Raw genomic sequence first — 19,449 nt, forward strand, 5'->3', positions numbered from 1 at the left:
AAACCGTTTAGTTAATTAAGTGATTTTGTTCCCTGGTCGATCAAAGGAAGAAGAAGAAGAATACGTAATTAATATTGTTTAAATATAATTAAGTTGTGATAAATATCAGAAAAGTAGCAGCAGCGTGATGGTTAGTGTAGGTGTCGAGCTAGCGTGAGGTCTCGGGTTCAAGCCCGGACGTGGGCATTTTTTTTGGAAAAAGCTTTGTTAAGGTAGTTTCTTATTATTATTATTATTATTATTATTATTATTATTATTATTATTATTATTATTATTATTATTATTATTATTATCATTATTATTATTATTATTATTATTATTATTAACATCATTAAAAGCATTATCATTAATATCATTAAAGTTATTATTAGTAATATCAATATGATTAAAATTATTATTATTATCATTATTGTTATTACTAGTATTAGTATTATTATTAATAACATGATTTTCAAAACTATTATTATCATACTTATTATCATTATTATCATTATCAATACTAGAATTATAATAACTATATGTTTATCATTATCATCATTATTAATATTATTACTACTACTGTTAATATTATTATTATGATAACAACTATTATTTCTTACAAATACCATAATATTACCTATTATTATATTATATTTAAATAATATTATACATATAAATATATTAATGAAAGACTTACTATATTAATGAACTAATGATGAAAATGAATTAACATATATTTAAAATATATAAAAACAAATATATATATATATATATATATATATATATATATATATATATATATATATATATATATATATATATATATATATATATATATATATATATAATTATATCACTAATAATTATATAAAAGTTTATTTGATTCCCATTTATATGTTTTAATATATATAAAACTGATATAGGTTCGTGAATCCGAGGACAACTCTAAACTTGTTCAGTACTATCATACGCATATCCTACAAACTATTGTATCGTATCGTGAGTTTTCATAGCTCCCTTTTTATATATATTTTTGGGCTGAGAATACATGCGCAACTTTTATAACTGTTTTATACGTTAGACACAAGTACCAACTATTAAACTATGCTATACCCGGCTATGTCCGACTAAGTCCCTACAGTGATATTTTTAATTGCTGCGGCATTCTTAATTATTGGGGATAGGCCTATCGGGAGTAACGTCCCCGATACATTTGACTAAGTCTTTGTATTACTTAATAATGAAATTAAAACGACAAGGACAGAATAACTTGTCACGGGGCAAACAACGTTTAGTCTAAATATCACGCACTAGCATAACTTTTGATCCTGCGGGAGATCAACTTTACAAACTAAATCTTGTGGTCTATATCTATTATTGAAATTATTGTTTATGACAAACCTATGAACTCACTCAACCTCGTGTTGACTTTTTAAGCATGTTTATTCCCAGGTACTTAAATATTGCTTCCGCTGTATATCTGCTGCTTTGATGATGATTGCTTGCCATGCTTGGAGTCTTCATGCATTACTTACCAATTCATTTAAAAACATTTAATGTAATCTATTTATCTTCCGCTGCAAAACTCAATAAAACGTCTCATATAGAGTCGTTCTCGTTTATACAACTGTGATTTGATATATTAAGTCACGTTATTCTTCCAGGCCCTATCTGGAGGATGTGACATACAACATGGTTGGATCAACTTGTATAAGACAAGCTGGTTTAGGAGTCAAGATACAGTGTTGAACAAAGACAACGACAAAGTATGCGACACTAAACCACTTAGACCCGGACCATGAAGTGAAATGAAAGAATCCGGCATAAAAAACCTACCCTTAACCAAATCCATCTTTTGTGTGATTTGCATCGAACCAACTAGGATTAGTGATCCACTTTAACCAATCTAAAGAGCCTTTTTTCAACGACAATTTATCCATTCAAAGCATTTACCTTGAATGTCCGACAAAATCTGTGAAGTACTAAGATTGTTGCCACAAAATGTACGATCATTTCGGTGGAGCCAAATACAATAACTCGTGACCCAGACAACCTCTGCCAAATATTTGCTCCAAGATTTGTGTTTAGTTGAGGCTTCGGGCATTTGGAAAGATCCACTGGACTCAAGAGGTTTAGGTGGTCAAAATTCCACCACCTACGAATTCTTTCCCATATATCGGTGGAAAAGCTGCAAGATAAAATGTTGGAGAATAGGGTTTGAATGCCGGATAAACCTTTGAATCGTGTAGTCACTTTCGCGATAAAGTATTTCGACCCTATACATATATTGCCTTAGTGTTACACGAAATCTTTATTCGGGATAAGATAAAGGCACAACTCCAATATAGGCAATTAAAATTGGAAGGTAAGAACATAGATAATTTGTATATTGTGAATGATCAATCTTTCATCATCTTGAAATGTGAGACAAATACTCTTATTTATAAAGTATGAAAGGTCACCATGAAAAGTTGCATCTTTTGGTGTAAAACTTTCCATGAAATGTCACACCTCTTGGTGTAAAGGTACCATGGTTACACCATTTCATGAAGTTACACCATTTCATTAAAAGTGTCACAAATTCATGAAGAGTTATGTCTTTTGGCCAAAAAGACACCAACTAACAAACACAACCTTTCAATTAGATGACTCTACTTAGCTTAAACAAGCATGTACTCCACACTCTCCTAACTTGTTATAAAGCTTAACTAGAAATCCATTTGTCTCAAGTAAATCACCTTATCACACAAAATGGCTGATGACACTAAAATCACCAACATAAAAGAGCATGGTGAAGTGTTTCAATATCATCATCGCAAACCGGGCACCTTGTTGAATGAAGGTCAACACCTTTTCTATCAAGTTCAACTCTAACGGGGAGTTTATTTTGTTTTGCTCTCCAAATAAAGATTCCAATTTTTTTTGCGGACAAAAGGGTTTAAATCAGTGGGTATTAATGCATTAAGATTAGCAGCTGCAAGAGTGTTTCGAAAGTGCATTAGGGAGTCCGTAGTGAACAAGCCATTGTTGTTTGTGTTTCCAGGACCACGAAGCATTAGTATTACCCGAAAACTATAATAAATCTTATTCGTTTGGCTCTATTATACCAATAAAAACAACTTAAAGTGATATTGAAATAGATAAATAATTTACTAATGACAGACCTTACAAGTGTTTTTAAAGTGTATTAATGTGTATTAAAGTGTATAATATACTATATTGAAATAAATGAATAATTTATTAATAACTGTCGTTTAAAGCCTAAATTAAACTTCGGGGCAGGTTATACCCATGAAAATTTGATTCTACAATTTTCATGGCATCTCAATTTTCTTTTAACCTACTTATTGGTCGGAGGTCCATTCGGAAACAATCTCTCTATCCATAGAACATTGAGAGGGATGACATTCTCTACTTTTGGGGTGTTACACTCTGTGTGAATAAATGACTTCTCTTTATTCTAGTATAAGAGAATGATTGTTTACATCTTACCTCCTCCATACTTCACTTTTGTGAGATTGTGTTTTGTTGTTTGTTATTGTTGTAATATATACTATATATATTTGGTTGACTATTATCAAAAAGTCGATATTAACCATCATATTCAATGCATTTATCCATGTTAATTAATACTTTAAAGTGTTGTTTGTTTTCAGTCTGCAGATCTTATTATGTTTTATGTCTGCGCTCGCATATGTTTTAGTTGCAGAATGTTTGTTTTTCTAAATACATAAGATAAAATAATGTTTTATTCTGTCTGTAACCTTGCAGACTCAAAAATGTGCGTCTAAGTGTTGTAAAAAGGATTAAGTTATTTTGTAGACATAAAAACAAACAATCTTCACTATTCAGCATACAACAGACCTTTAGAAAACATCTTATTTAAAAATAAATATAATCAATAACAAAATGTTGTAACAATTTTTTTTATAATATATAATAGAATAGAATGGAAATATGTGTGCCATAAAACCTGTCGGATACATCTGGAATCTCTCGTTCACACCACCACTTTGACGACATTGTTTCTTCCTTCCATTCCATGTTTCTCTCCCTGTCCCAATTACCAATTTCCCATTTGCTTATATAGTTATATACTTCATTTTTTTTTTGGTACTAGAATATTTACCACTTTTAGCAAAATACTCGCTCCCAATAAGACGACAAACTTTGTTGTTTTGGTTGTTTGTTAAACACATATTGTTAACAAAACCTTAATTGATTTTCCAATGATTACTCACTAGGCATTTTAATTTGTATCTTTAATAATAGGGCGATGGTGTATATTTACAATATCCTTTTGATAAATTTATCAAATTTTATATTAATAATTAACCCTGTATTACTAAAATGCATGGCAAAAGATGTAGTTATATTACTAAAATGCATGGCAAAAGATGTAGTTTTAGTTTTACTAGATTTTCGTTCTAAGTTTGTGCTCACACTACCCGCTCGGTTCAACTTAAATAATAATGACCCCTCAACTTTACACTATTTCAGGGGTAGAAAATGAAAATATATAATTTTATTAAAATAAAATAAACTAACTTCACCCAAATTTTTAACGGGCCCTATCTTCTCGCTCGGTGCGAGTTAAATTTTTTCGAAATCACCGTTCAACTCGAAAAACACTCACGATCCCAACGGGACTAACTACGCGCGAAACGGACACTTCTCAAAAAACGCTAAACACAACGACAACCCGTATCTTTCCGCTCGCCGCGAGTTAAATTTTTTCGACATGAGCCTCATACTCGAAATAATTTTACGAACAAAACGATAAAAGGTACGTTTGAAACGGACACTTTTTAAAAAACGCTAAAAACAACGACAACCCGTATCTTCCTGCTGCCGCGAGTTATATTTTTTCGCCAGCACCGTCAGACTCGAAATAATTTTATTAACAAAACGAAACTAACTACGTTCGAACCGGACAGATTTTAAAAAACAGTAAAGACGGCAACAACAACGGCGCTTAATAGCTGGATCGTTTTCCCTTATGTAAATACATAAAGCTACGTTAAATATGAATACGCAGGCCGAAAGCCCCCGTCGCATCGCGCGGGCCGGACCCGGACTAGTTCATACTATACAAGAACTCGATTCATAATTCTCATAATTTATAAAAAAAAATTTATAGTGTACATATCGCCGGCCTTAGAAAATATATCAATTATCGATATGCTTTTAAAAGAAAAAGTAAAGAATAACATTTTGACAGTTTCAACCAGCAGATACCACAACTAACATGAAAGAGTTATATTACATGTTACGTTACTCATGATTACATAAACATGTTTACAACAACTATGACAACCCGGAAATTTCTGACAAAATTTAAACTTTATCTTTAAATGATTTAATGTTTTCGACACGATAAGTAAAGTCTGTAATATTGATTCTCAAAATTTTTGAACTAATGTTATATATTCAGTTAACCTTTGACTATTGACCGACGATTCACGAATATCTATTTGTAAATAGATATATATAAGTATATATATATATATATATATATATATATATATATATATATATATATATATATATATATATATATATATATATATACACACACAATAAGTTGAAATATTAATTATTAAAATTAATTATAAATAACTTGCAATGTGTATTTAAAAACTGATTTATGTAAATAAAGATATATACATATATATAATTTCAAGTTATTTAGTAAACGATAATAACATTCATTTGTTGATTCGATTGATATTTAGATGAGTGAACTAAAACGTTTAAGATGAACAAGTAAAACACTAATTTGCCACAGTATTTTCGAATTGCTACAGTACCCAAAATGCTACAGTGTTTTCGAAAATCACTATTTGCTACAGTAAACACTATTTCAAAATGAAAATGTATATATATATTTTACAAAGTGATAAAATAAAATATTAACTTGGTCATAAAACGTTTTGATTTAAAACAATATTATTAAATATACTTTGTTGGATAACGAGACATTGATTTATAGAAGTAAATGACCAAAACATTCAAATGTATAAGTTATATTTCGAGTGATATAGTTTATGGATAATTTAAGGCTATATTTTGACAAAGGTACGTGTCACGAAACGTAAAATGCAAGTTTTCTATATGTACGAAAGGACATTCGAAAAATCGGAACCGGGACATAAGTCGAGTGATGACGTACGACTTATCGGAACAAAAATTACAAGTCACCTATACACGAGAATATAATATAATATATAATTAATTAATTTGAATTATATATATTATATATATTATTAATAAACATGTCGACAAACAAAAATACAAAAGATTGTGTGCTGGAAATGGGAGCCATGCGATCGCATGACATCCCCTCACATAATCCATGCGATCGCATGGATAAGGATTTCAGGCCACATCTATAAATCGAGCTGGTTCCTGCACTTATAACACACACACATATCCGAATACATATTACTCCCTCTGTTAGTTATAATAATTATTATTATTATTATTATTAATATTATTATTATTATTATTATTATTATTATTATTATTATTATTATTATTATTATTATTATTATTATTATTATTATTATTATTATAAATCTTATTATTATTAATAGTATTATACAAAAAATACTACGACGAGGTCATGAGCGTGTCACTTTCAAAATGAGTTTTCGAGCGGGATAGAGCTAAGGAAATTATGGGTTATTACAAAGGAGGTTATGGGTATTGTTCGAGGGTTTTGCTCACAAGTCAAACCTAGTGTTTATCATCTCTGTTGCGTCTACGTACTTTCCTACAATATTGATACGTAAGCACTCATATTTTATCTTTTATGTATTAATTATGTATCCATGTCTAGTGCTCGAGTATATATATTTATACATGCTTGTATGCTAAATTCGTCGCTAAACAGTTTATACTGAATCACGAATTAAATACATATATTACTAGTAAAAGGTATATGATATACATGTTTTTGGAAAGCTGGCGAAAAATAAATAACTTTTCATTTAGATATCGAATAGTTTCGATGAACGGATTAAAAGATATGATCAACTGAATTATGATGGAAGTTAATTGAAATTGCTTTTGAATCTGCAATTAAGATTTAAACAATTTGTTTACGAGATTGAAAAAATTGGATTTTTGAATATTACCAGCCGAGTAAATGAATTCTTATATAAGGTACATCTCGTTTTGTAGAACTATTATCAAAATTGACTTTTTGAAATAACTTTGGATAACTTTTGTATGTCGATCTCGAGCATTAGGATTGTGTTACACTATGACCCAACCTAGCTTATTAGACATGTATTGACCAACATATGTTCTCTAGGTTGAGATTTACGGTTAATTTTGCATTCCGAGTTACGGTCACTTTTTGATGAATGACCTTATGTGCTGCTAAGGTGAGTTTCATTTGCTCTCTTTTTAATTGCTTTTGCAATCTATATTTTTGGGCTGGGAATACATGCACTTTATTTTAAACGCAATGGATACAAGTACATACTAAATTCTACACCGAGTTTGAACCAAAAATTTTCTTAGCTTTGGTAACTAGTAACTGCCAGTTATAAGAACTGGTAGGCGCGAGTAGTTGTATATGGATACATAGGGCTTGACATCCCCGTCTGTTCCAGGTTTAGAAACCCTAGCCTGAACTATTAAACAGACGTATGCTATTTGAGTCTAGTACACGTTAGTTTACGTGTATTGTACATGTTGGTTGCATGCATGTTAAAACAGGGGTACTTATTATAACGTTAAAGCTTAGTTACTAGGGTGCTCAATTTTGTAGAATATTTTGATAAACGTTTCTGGATGAAACAACTGAAAACTTGTGATTCACCTTTATATACAGATTATGCGCAATATTAAAACTATGAACTCACCAACCTTTGTGTTGACACTTTTAAGCATGTTTATTCTCAGGTTTCTAGAAGTCTTCCGCTGTCTGCTTATACGTTATACAAGCTATGTCCATGGAGTCATACATGCTTTATTCAAGAAAACTTTGCATTCACAAAATCACCATGTATCTTATTTTGACTGCATTATCAACGGATGTAGTATTGTAAACTATTATATACAGTGATTGTCTATACGTATAAATCATCAGACGTCGAAAACCTTGGATTTATATATATTCATTTATGGTGTGTCTTTTCAAAAGAATGCAATGTTTACAAAACGTATCATATAGAGGTCAAATACCTCGCAATGAAATCAATGAATGACGTGTTCGTCCAGATGGATTTGGACGGGTCGTCACAACAACCTTAACCGTACAAGCCTGAACATAATATACGGATGGTGCATATCCACAACACTAAGAGCATTGAGTGTAGGGGTGTGCACCATTTGATTTCAAATCGAATAAACCGAATATCGAATCGAATCCAAACAAATAAAAACCAAACCGAATTTTTAAACGGTTTTCGGATCGATCGAAACCGAAACCGAATTTGTAATTCGGTTTTTGGTTTGGTTTTCGGTTTTGAAAATTTTAAATTCGGTTAACCGAAAACCGAATTAAAAACCGAATTCAAATTAATCACAACATATTTATATTTATAATATTTATATATTTATATATATTTGATGTATTATTACATGTTTATTAAACAATAAACATGTTATATACAATGTATGTTTAAATTAATTTCACAACCGTTATTTCTAATTTATATGTAAATTTATGCCGGTTAAGATTTTTATTTTAGTGATTTTCGATTTTAACCGAAATCAAACCGAAATTAAATTCGGTTTTCGGTTCGGTTTTGGTTATGGTTTTGATATTTAGATTTGGTTTTCGGTTTTGATTTTATAAGTTTCAAAATCAAAAAATCCTAACCGAATAAACCGAAAAATCAAAAACCGAACCAGTGAACACCCCTAATTTAGAGTGGTGATCAATGTCACCAACAGTGGTAATTGACCTAGTCAAAAAAAGTGAAGAGTGGGAGTGAAGAGTGAAGAGTGGGAAGTAGTTCACTTACGATGTTAGTTGATTTTTATTTTTAAAAATTTTTAATGGGTTAAATTAATCAAATAGATTAAAAGAATTATACAAATAAAATTAAAATTATAAAAAAACTACGCTAATACTTAAAAGTACTACTCGTATTACTTTTTTTATAGGTCATTTTATATACTTTACTTATTTTATATAAAAAACGTTACATAACCAAATTTAGTATAATTTTAACCCAATTAATTTTGGCCCAACTGTAATCTAATTATTTTTGGCCTAATTTTATAGCCCAATTAATTTCATAAAATTGGACATCAAAACCCTATCAGATTTATTATTAGTGCATCTTCTACATCCTCCTACTTTCTTTCAATACGCTACCACTCAACACCTAAACCCTAAATTAGAAAAGAAGAAACCAAATAAGAACAAGAAGAAATGAAGATAATAAAAGAGAAAAAGAAAATAAAAAGGAAAATAAATAGAGAAAGTAGGCAACAATACCCAGTGACGCACATCCGATGATCACTGGCGACAGTGATACGGAGTGGTAAACAAATCTGGATGAGCGAAACGGCCAGAACAAGAAACCACTCCGTTTGCTCTAAGCTACCAACGTAAGGAGTAAGGACAATATGCTTTTGTATATAATTCAGTATCCAATTTCCAACTGTTGTTACAAACTATTCACATTCATCAAGGATAAACAACATATTTTAAATAGTAGTAGTTTATGACACTGTTAATCAAACTGTTAAAATTGACAGATTGTCCCAAATGTTTTTATAAATAATCACGAACAAACCCCTGCACTTATTTTACAATGTTCAAATGGAGTTTGCTGTATAGTATACATGGCCGATTGGATAACAGTATTCAAACAATTGAATTCTATTCTGTGTATTAGCAAAGAGAATATGCCCAGACAGATGATTCACGAAAGAATTATTCATTGAAGTCATGTTTCAATCGGCAGCAGTTACCAATGATACCTGCAAATTAGCACTAAAGGTTGGTAGCTTGTAATTACTGAAACACCAATCCAAATTCATGTAAACATATACAATTATACACGATAATTAATAAAGAGTACATTGGTTTAGTTCTGTTATTGTGAAGCATCAGTCTGTCAGCATGCATAAGCGTATTGTACATAGCGGTTAATATTGATGTTTGCTTGCGATTATTCAAATATACAAGATATCTATGCACCTTAACGACATCCCTAAAGGCTGTCCAAGTGTATCCGGCAGGTTGGAAATTGGGACAATCTGGATTGTGTAAAAACGAGTACTTTTCTAGTATGGGTCAAAACATGATAAAATTGACCCTTAACCATATGTCCAAAAATAGAGTTTTTATAATCTACAATTAGTTTCAGAGATAATTATTAAATGTTATATTGAACCAGCAATAATGCAATATAATCTTTTGACGATTTTTTTTTTTTTAAAAAAAGGAAATTATTTATGCATTGAAAACACTTTTTGGCACATTTGACCCATTTCCTCGTTAGCAAATTTGGTTTACTTTACCCTGTTAGAAAAAGTCAAGCCATTCACAAGTAAAAAATGCTTGCAAAATGATAAATGCAACTATTTGGATATATAAAGATTGCATTACTAGAAGGATGTCTTCATCTGTGCCGTAGGATTTGCGAGCTTCTTCCAAGCATTTCGACGAGATCCTATCACTTTTCCTGTTCACAATTTAGCGATGTATCAGCATCATCATATTAGGTTAGTTTCTGGTAAACCATTTCCTGTTACTTGAATAGCCAAATCCAGAACTATGTGCATATTGGTTTTAATAAATGTTAAAACTCGCCCAACACACACACACACACATATTTGCAAAACTTTTTAAATCTAACAGAGAATCAAAAGGCTAGGGATAAATTTAGGGTAAAGTAAACAATGTTGGTACCTAGAGCTGGCTGGATCTCGAATCTCGAATTCGTCTGTAAGTGCATCATAGCCACATATAACAACATAATGGCCTACCAATTCATTCAACAAGTTAATAATTCGCCTTCAGTTTTAACTTTTGCAATACTCGAAAAATGCCACTTCTTACCTGTATATGCGGCAGTGCCAGTATAAAATCGTGGCATCCGAACATCCTCTTTCCAAGGTTGACTACAAATTTGAAATAAGAAAAAGCGACGTTCTACATAGTTATACATGGAGAAGGTACCAAGTTTGGAGAACTCGGATCGGATCTCAGTGAGATCTCGTTTGGACATTTTTGTGGAGACGGGGAAGATCTCGGACGTTTACTTTTTAGTTTCTTTATTATATATATATATATATATATATATATATATATATATATATATATATATATATATATATATAGGGGCAGGATCAATGGGGAAGTAAGGGGGAAGCAAATTTTTTTTTTTTTTTTCGTTTTTTCGAATTTTTTTTTCCATGCATCAAGATCACACAAAAATATGAACATTTAAAAAAGACACTTCGTGATGAATGTTATTATTTAGGCGAGAAAACGATCGACAAAAATAACATTCAAGATAATATTCATCGTGAAGAATATTAACGTTTTTTTTTTCTTCACGTTTTGTGAAGTAAAACTTAGCCCGATTTAGAGTTTAGGGTTTAGGGTTTAGGGTTTAGTGTTTTGGGTTTAGGGAAGGGTTTAGTGTTTTGGGTTTAGTCCCTAAACCCAAAACTCTAAACCCTAAACCCTAAACTCTAAACCGTTCGTGTTAAAAACTCAATCTAAATCCTAAATCCTAAACCCTAAATTTCTAAACCCTAATGTCTAAACCCTCTAAACCCTATTATCTAAAACCTCTAACATACGCTCGAAAAACACGATAATTGTTATATATTAATTCTTCGAGCGTTTCCCGCCAAAATAAAAACATTTATCACAAAGTGTCTTTATTAAATGTTCATATTTTCATCCAATCTATAATGTTCGTGAACAAAGTTTTTTCAAAAAACGAAAAAAAAGAAAAGAGTTTTTGCTTCCCCCGCTTTCCACGGATTGGTTACTTCCCCCTTGATCCTACCACTATATACATATACATACATATATATATATATACATATACATACATATATATATATATATATATATATATATATATATATATATATATATATATATGTGTGTGTGTGTGTGTGTGTTTGTGTGTGTGTGTGTGTGTGTATATTTATATACATTTTTACGAGATTTAACAAAAAAATCCAAGAAATGAGCGAAAAAATCCGAGAAATTATGAGATTTTACGAGAAAATCGTGGCTTTGACCAAGTTTGACCCCGTTGAACAAGAAATCGATCTCAGGGAGAAATAACGAGATCTACATCAGTGGAAGGTACACATTTGATTACAAACAACAATGCTAAGAAACTTTAAAACTTTAAGCATCACACCTTAAAACGCACTGGTCGACTAAAGCAATCACGATATAATTTCCGGACAAGATAAAAAATACGATTTCTTCACCATTAACCGATCTTCGCTGTTAACAAGAGAATCACGTTAGCTTTTTCTAGTGCATCATGCATCTTCAATATCCAGTAAATACGAAGACGTTGTACCTCTATTTTTATTCCCTCTTCTACAGATCTTTGAAATAGCATATCTACTCTCACTATATCATTGGCCAATTGCTCCTGCAAAAATCAAAATAATTTGTGAGTAAATATGAACAATATGATAAGTAATCTACTTCACGATTATAAAACGACTGAAATACAGATTATGTGCAAAGATGAAAAAAGTACCTTGTAAAAATTCTCAACCGAAAAATCCGGATTAGCACCTATAGTTACAGTGAAGTATGAGAAACTAATCGAAAGCTTTTGCAACAAATAGGCCAAATCCACTGTCCAAATACTACAAAACGACAAAACAATCAACATTTCATTAGAAACTTATACTATTCAGTAATCTAAATGATAAGAGTGGATATAATACGCACAAAAAATAAAGACGATACCTGGTTGTACGACAAATCTCCTCCAAATCCTGAAGATCATACTGGTTAAGGCCGAGCGTTCTCAAAACCATCATAACACAAGCAAGACCACAATCCCATGAGCGTAATTGTTTAATATGCGGGACCTACACCGCACAAAAAAACTTATGCATCGACGATCTTGAAATCATGAGCATCTTACATATGTGAAATAATTAATCCTACATACGATTAATTAAACTTACATCAACAAAATGTGAGTGACCGTTAGCAATCGTATTTCTCAACGAACATTTAAATTTGTACGCTTGGGCCAAATTCGTATCCCCTTCCTCTTCACAATGGTCGAGTCGGTGCGCTTTAAGTAACTTGTTTAATAGAATATAAATAGGCCACATCTATAATTAATCTATTGATTGATGTTATATACAACTAATCTTTGTTTATACTCCAATGAACTGTTGCCAGAACAAATTTTCCCCTGCATAATTTATGAATATGAATTAACTACAAAATCAATCAATACTAAAATATCTGCTTGTGTTTGAACTACAAGTAATCGCTGCATAGTGCATTCATATAGCACGAACAATTTGTACCAATAAAAAAAAAAGTCATCGATGATAAGAAACCCTAATCAAACATGAAATTAAGGCAAACCTAAATATCCGAAATACGATGCAACAGAAATTGAAATTCGATTGGTTGATTAGAATTTATGATGATAATAAAGGAGTTGAAATAACTTTATTACCATGAATGAATATATATATATATATATATATAAGGATTAAAATGAAAATTGAAGGGATAGATGAAAAGGTCAGATACCTGTTGTGAAGGGTGGAAGCCGGAAACCGATTATGGATCTAAAAAGGGGGTTTGACGTTCTTATTCTTTAATTCCACGTTTTTATTCATCCAATTAGTTTTCTTCTTGGAGTAGTAAACCCTCCTAAGTTTTCGCGTTTGGTAAATGATTAGTACTCGTATTTTAGTATTTATTACTACGTATTTATTATTTAATTATTTATTTATTATTTATAATTATATTTAGTACTCCGTACTTACTTTTACTTATATGATTTATTTATTTTTATTTATTTATTTATTTTTATTTTTTTGGCAAAAGACGAGAATTAGATTAACATAAATTTTCACGAAATAGTAAAAACTAGTTGTGGAGCCCTCGCTTCGCGCCGGGGGCTCCGTTTTGAATGCGAGTTAAAAAAAAAAGTCTTGATCTATTTTGTAAAAAAGAATTTTTTTCGACATAACATTGAAGGGTTGTTCCTTTTGTGAAAGTTGCTTCTTTTAGCGTTCGGGTTTTATTTAAAAAAAAAAAGTTAGTAAAGTGGGGGTTCGATTTGTATTTTAATAAAAGTTAGTGGGTTAAGTTTGTGAAATTTGAAAAAACTTTACGTATAAAGTGGGGGTTCGATTTGTATTTTAATAAAAGTTAGGGGGTTAAGTTTGTGAAAATTGAATATTAGTAAAAAAAAGTTAGTAAAGTGGGGGTTCGATTTGTATATTTAATAAAAGTTAGGGGGTTAAGGTTGTGAAATTTGAGGAAAAATATACGTATAAAGTGGGGGGTTCGATTTGTATTTTAATGAAAGTTAAGGAGTTAAGTTTGTGAAAAGTGAAGAAATGAATAGGACTATTCATTTCCACTTTACCTTTTAGATATAGGTATATAACTAGTTATTGAACTCTCGCTTCGCGCCGGAGGTTCGATTTTTAATGTATTTTATTGCGTTTAGTAAAATTATTTTGTGGCTAACGATGATGTCGTTGAAGCGCAACTCGAGTCGAACTAAAAAGTATAACCCGTGAGAGATTTAAATGTTATTTTAAATTAACAATATATGTGCATCTCAGCGTTTCGCTATGGAATTGTCGACTTTTAAAAATTTAACGCAAAATCAACGTGTATGAAAAGTACCCCAAATATTTAGCGTTTTTTAAAAAGCGTCCGTTTTGCGTATAGCTAGTGACATTGTGTTCCTAAAATTATTTCGAGTTTAACGATGGTGTCGGAAAAATTTAACTCGTTGCGAGCGAGAAGATATGACCCGTTGAATATTTGGGTGGAGTTTATTTAATTTTTTTTATGAAAATGGTTATTTGACACTTTACCCCCCTGTTTGGGGGGTCGATTTGAATTTTTCAAAAAAATGTGGGAGCCTTTGTTGGTAAAATGAAATTTAGTTAAAATTAAAAATTAAAAAAAGGTGAAAAGTCGAAAATGCCCCTAGTACTATTCATAACTTTTGTCTGTTAGTTAATATGTAAATATGAAGCTACAAACCGATGCAAACTGGGCTTACATATTAACTGCCCAAATGCGAAAACTATTAGGAATTACTGAGTAAACACAAATATATATACTGAGATACAAAACAACTGAAGCATTAACATGAGGCATGATGCATTAACCCATCTTCTCAATCTCCCAGCATCATTATAGGGCAAGCACTCCTTACATAGAATTGATGAACTTAACAAAACTTTGCATTAACCAACCATTCGCTTTACGGTAGCGGCCCAACAAATGTACTTGCCATTGAAAACCAATTCATTCTAGCACTCCAAATAGCCCGAAAAATCTTCGGGCCTATTAACTTCCAAAATCTTCTCGCCTTAACGCCTACCCCATGACACCAATCATTAGAGAATTCTAGAATGGATGAAGGCATAATCCAAAACACATTCTACCATTTAAACAACGGCATCCAAATATTGTGAGGCCATGTAGCAATAAATAATCAATCGACTTTATATGATCCAAACACCACCCGCATTTACCGTCCATCCCATCTCTTAAACACCGCCTATAACTTAACACTTCTTTGGCCGCCTATAACTTATATGATTTATATACGAGTAACTGTTAATCCACTGTAATAGGAATAAAATGAGTGTCCAGCTGCCCGCTAATCAGGTCAGATAGATTATCATTGATTATTGGATTGACTGGACTAAGCCAAAAGCCCAATCTACAAAAGGTGAAGCTACTATTGTTCTTGTAGTTTTGTTGGTTTAGCTTAATTGACTCGCTTGGTATTTTAGTTCGTTCGTTTGTTTAGTTTAGGTTCAGGCCGATCTTTATCTCCTTGTTGGTTTGGTTCTTTTGTTATATATAGTTATATCTATTATAGTTATAGCTATGTTTTTCGTCATTTTTTATTGTGGCGAATCTAGGATGAAAATTCAATGAAGGCCCGATTTTTTTTTTTTTCTTTTCTAAGACTAATTATATTTGAAGTGTATTTTAGTGGTTGTTTACCTCTAAAAAGTATAAATTTTAAAAATACATGAGGTCATATACTTAAATTTAGTGATTTCATGTACAATTTGAAGTATGCATTGTATAAAAAAAGTTCCCACTAGTGGGGTCAGGACCCCACCCCATATCAAGTAAACTCGCCCCTGATTTGTTGTTATTGTAATAATTTAGAATGAAATGTCGGATTAATTGAAGTTTTATGACTAAAAATTTGTAACAAGCGTCAAGGATAGATGACTAAAATAAAAAAATTTGATTTATGTTGTAATTTAGTAGTTTATAACTACATTTGGCTTATTTACTAAGTAGAGACTTATACATATAAGTAAGAAAAGAGAGAGAGTTTATATATATGAAATATATATCAAAGTGTGTTTTTTGAAGGCTAACATAGAGGCCTTATTTATAGTGTAAAATATTACTATACAAGCTATACAAAGTTGACTAAAATTTATCATCCATATGACTTTTTGTACTCATATTATAACACTCCCCCTTGGATGACCAATTTTATTAGAGTGCAACTAGTACTGTCTCATTAAAAACCTTGCTAAAGAAAAACCCAGTGGGATAAAAACTTTAATCAAGGGAAAAAGAGTGCAGCATAGAGTTGACTCCCCCTCAAGTAGGCAACGCCTGAGTTGTTACATCTTCTGAACATGCCTCATGCCAATATTATGAACGTGTGTTCTGAAAATAGCAGTTGGAAGTGCTTTGGTGAAAAGGTCAGCAGAGTTTTTGCTGGACTGAACATATCTCATTTCAATCTGGTTGTCCTTAATGAGATTTTGAGTGTATGAGAAGAATCTAGGGGGTATGTGTTTTGTTCGGTCACTTTTGATATACCCTTCTTTCATCTGTGTTATGCAAGCTACATTATCTTCATAGATAGTTGTTGAACTTTTATTGCGTTCTAGTCCACAAGAATCAGTAATGAGTTGTGTCATTGATCTCAACCAAAAACATTCCCGACTGGCTTCATGTAATGCAATTACTTCGGCATGATTTGATGATGTTGCAACAAGTGTTTGTTTTTGAGAACGCCATGATATTGCGGTACCTCCATTTAGGAATACATATCCATTTTGAGATTTAGCTTTATGTGGATCAGATAAATAACCTGCATCTGCATAACCAACCAAATCTTGTTTTGATTCGTTAGAATAAAATAATCCTAAATCAGTAGTTCCTCGAAGGTATCGAAATATGTGTTTGATCCCATTCCAGTGTCTTTTGGTAGGAGCTGAGCTGAACCTTGCCAACAAATTAACTGCAAAAGAAATGTCAGGTCTTGTACAATTTGTAAGATACATAAGAGCTCCAATTGCACTAAGATATGGTACTTCTGGTCCCAGGATATCTTCATGATCTTCACAGGGACGAAATGGATCAGTGTCAACATTAAGTGATCTAACAACCATAGGAGTACTTAATGGTTTTGCCTTGTCCATATTAAAACGTTTTAAAATCTTTTCAGTATATGTTGTTTGATGTACAAGTAAACCATTAGGCATATGTTCAATTTGTAAACCAAGGCAATACTTGGTTTTTCCGAGATCTTTCATTTCAAATTCTTTCTTTAGAAGTTGAATGGCTTCATGGATCTCTTTATTTGTACCTATGATATTAAGATCATCAACATAAACAGCTATGATCACATATCCGGATGTTGTTTTCTTAATGAAAACACATGGGCAAATAAGATTATTGGTATACCCTTTGCTTATCAAGTAATCACTTAATCGTTTATACCACATGCGACCCGATTGTTTCAACCCATATAAAGATCTTTGTAACTTGATTGAGTACATTTCTTTGGGTTTTGCATTGGTTGCTTCTAATACCTTAAATCCTTCAGGTATCTTCATATATATATCACTATCAAGTGATCCATAAAGATAAGCAGTCACAACATCCATGAGATGCATTTCTAAATATTCAGAAACTGCCAGGCTGATTAAGTATCTAAAAGTAATTGCATCCATAACAGGAGAATAAGTTTCCTCATAATCAATTCCCGGTCTTTGAGAAAAACCTTGAGCTACAAGTCTAGCTTTATACCTTGTAACTTCATTTTTCTCATTTCTTTTTCGCACAAAAACCCATCTATATCCCACAGGTTTCACATCTTTAGGTGTGAGAATGATAGATCCGAAAACTTTTCTTTTATTGAGTGATTCAAATTCAGCTCGTATTGCTCCTTTCCAATGATCCCAATCATGTCTATTTTGACATTCCATGACAGATTTTGGTTCTAGATCATCATCATCATTCATGATGTCATATGCAACATTATATGAAAATATCTCATCAAGATTTTTCATTTCATTTCGGTTCCATAATATTTTTGAATGTGCGTAATTGATTGAAAATTCCGTATTGACATCATCAATCTCCTCTGCAGAAGGAGTATTGATTTGTAGTTCTTCTTGAACACTTTCTTTTACCTCATTATCAGCTGATTTTCTTTTCCGAGGATTTTTATCTTTGGAACCAATTGGTCTCCCACGTTTCTGGCGTGGCAAAGACTCAAGAATGACATTATTGCCAGCTTTTGGAATTTCAGTTCGAGTTGGAGCATTTATCGCTGGTATATATGATTTAGTCACTTTTTTTTTATATCTGTAAATGCATAAAGTAATTAATTTGCAAGTTCTTGCATATGCATTATTTTTGAACTTTCGTTTCACATTCTTTTGTGCGAGTTCAATATACCTTAATTGATGTTCACATCATGAAGCATCATTTTATTTATTTATTTTTTTACTTCACCCCCTAATCTAGGGAACAATGTTTTATTAAAATGACAATCAGCAAAACGTGCTGTAAAAACATCACCCATCATGGGTTCAGTATATCTTATGATTGAAGATGTTTTATATTCAAAATATACTACCATCTTTCTTTGAAAAATCATTTTATTGTGCTGTGGTGATATAATTGGAACATACACTGCACAACTAATGCTCTAAGGTAGAAAATATTTGGCTCTTGGCCAAAATCAAGTAGTAAGTGAAAATATTTATGACTTCCACATGGTATAATGCGAATTAATGTCGCAGCATGTAAATTTACATGTCCACATATAAATATTGAGAGTTTTGTACTCATTATCAATTGTCTAGTTATTAGCTGCAAGCGTTTATCTATTGATTCAGCTAAATCAATTTTGTGTATGCACATGAGCAACTGGATGTTCAACAACAATCCCTGTAGATATATAATGATCATTAAATGCTTGAGATGTTAACTCACCAGCATTATCAAGTCTCATC

At 31.5% G+C, this 19,449-nt stretch overlaps 1 protein-coding gene across 1 annotated transcript; it reads right to left on the reverse strand.

Annotated features, from left to right (window-relative positions):
- Positions 1–9,620: 9,620 nt before the first annotated feature.
- LOC139895840 (guanylyl cyclase 1) lies at positions 9,621–13,850 on the reverse strand. The gene is made up of 10 exons (XM_071878391.1): positions 13,718–13,850; positions 13,132–13,367; positions 12,908–13,032; positions 12,693–12,804; positions 12,507–12,581; positions 12,339–12,427; positions 11,012–11,073; positions 10,862–10,934; positions 10,559–10,634; positions 9,621–9,927 (listed from the first exon to the last, which is right to left on the reverse strand). Exons 2-10 carry the CDS (start codon positions 13,282–13,284, stop codon positions 9,901–9,903), a joined length of 792 nt encoding a protein of 263 aa, XP_071734492.1. The 5' UTR covers positions 13,285–13,367; positions 13,718–13,850; the 3' UTR covers positions 9,621–9,900.
- Between the last annotated feature and the right edge of the window lie 5,599 nt (positions 13,851–19,449).

Source organism: Rutidosis leptorrhynchoides, chromosome 3 (genome assembly GCF_046630445.1).
Source record: "Rutidosis leptorrhynchoides isolate AG116_Rl617_1_P2 chromosome 3, CSIRO_AGI_Rlap_v1, whole genome shotgun sequence".
Taxonomy (NCBI): Eukaryota; Viridiplantae; Streptophyta; class Magnoliopsida; order Asterales; family Asteraceae; genus Rutidosis; species Rutidosis leptorrhynchoides.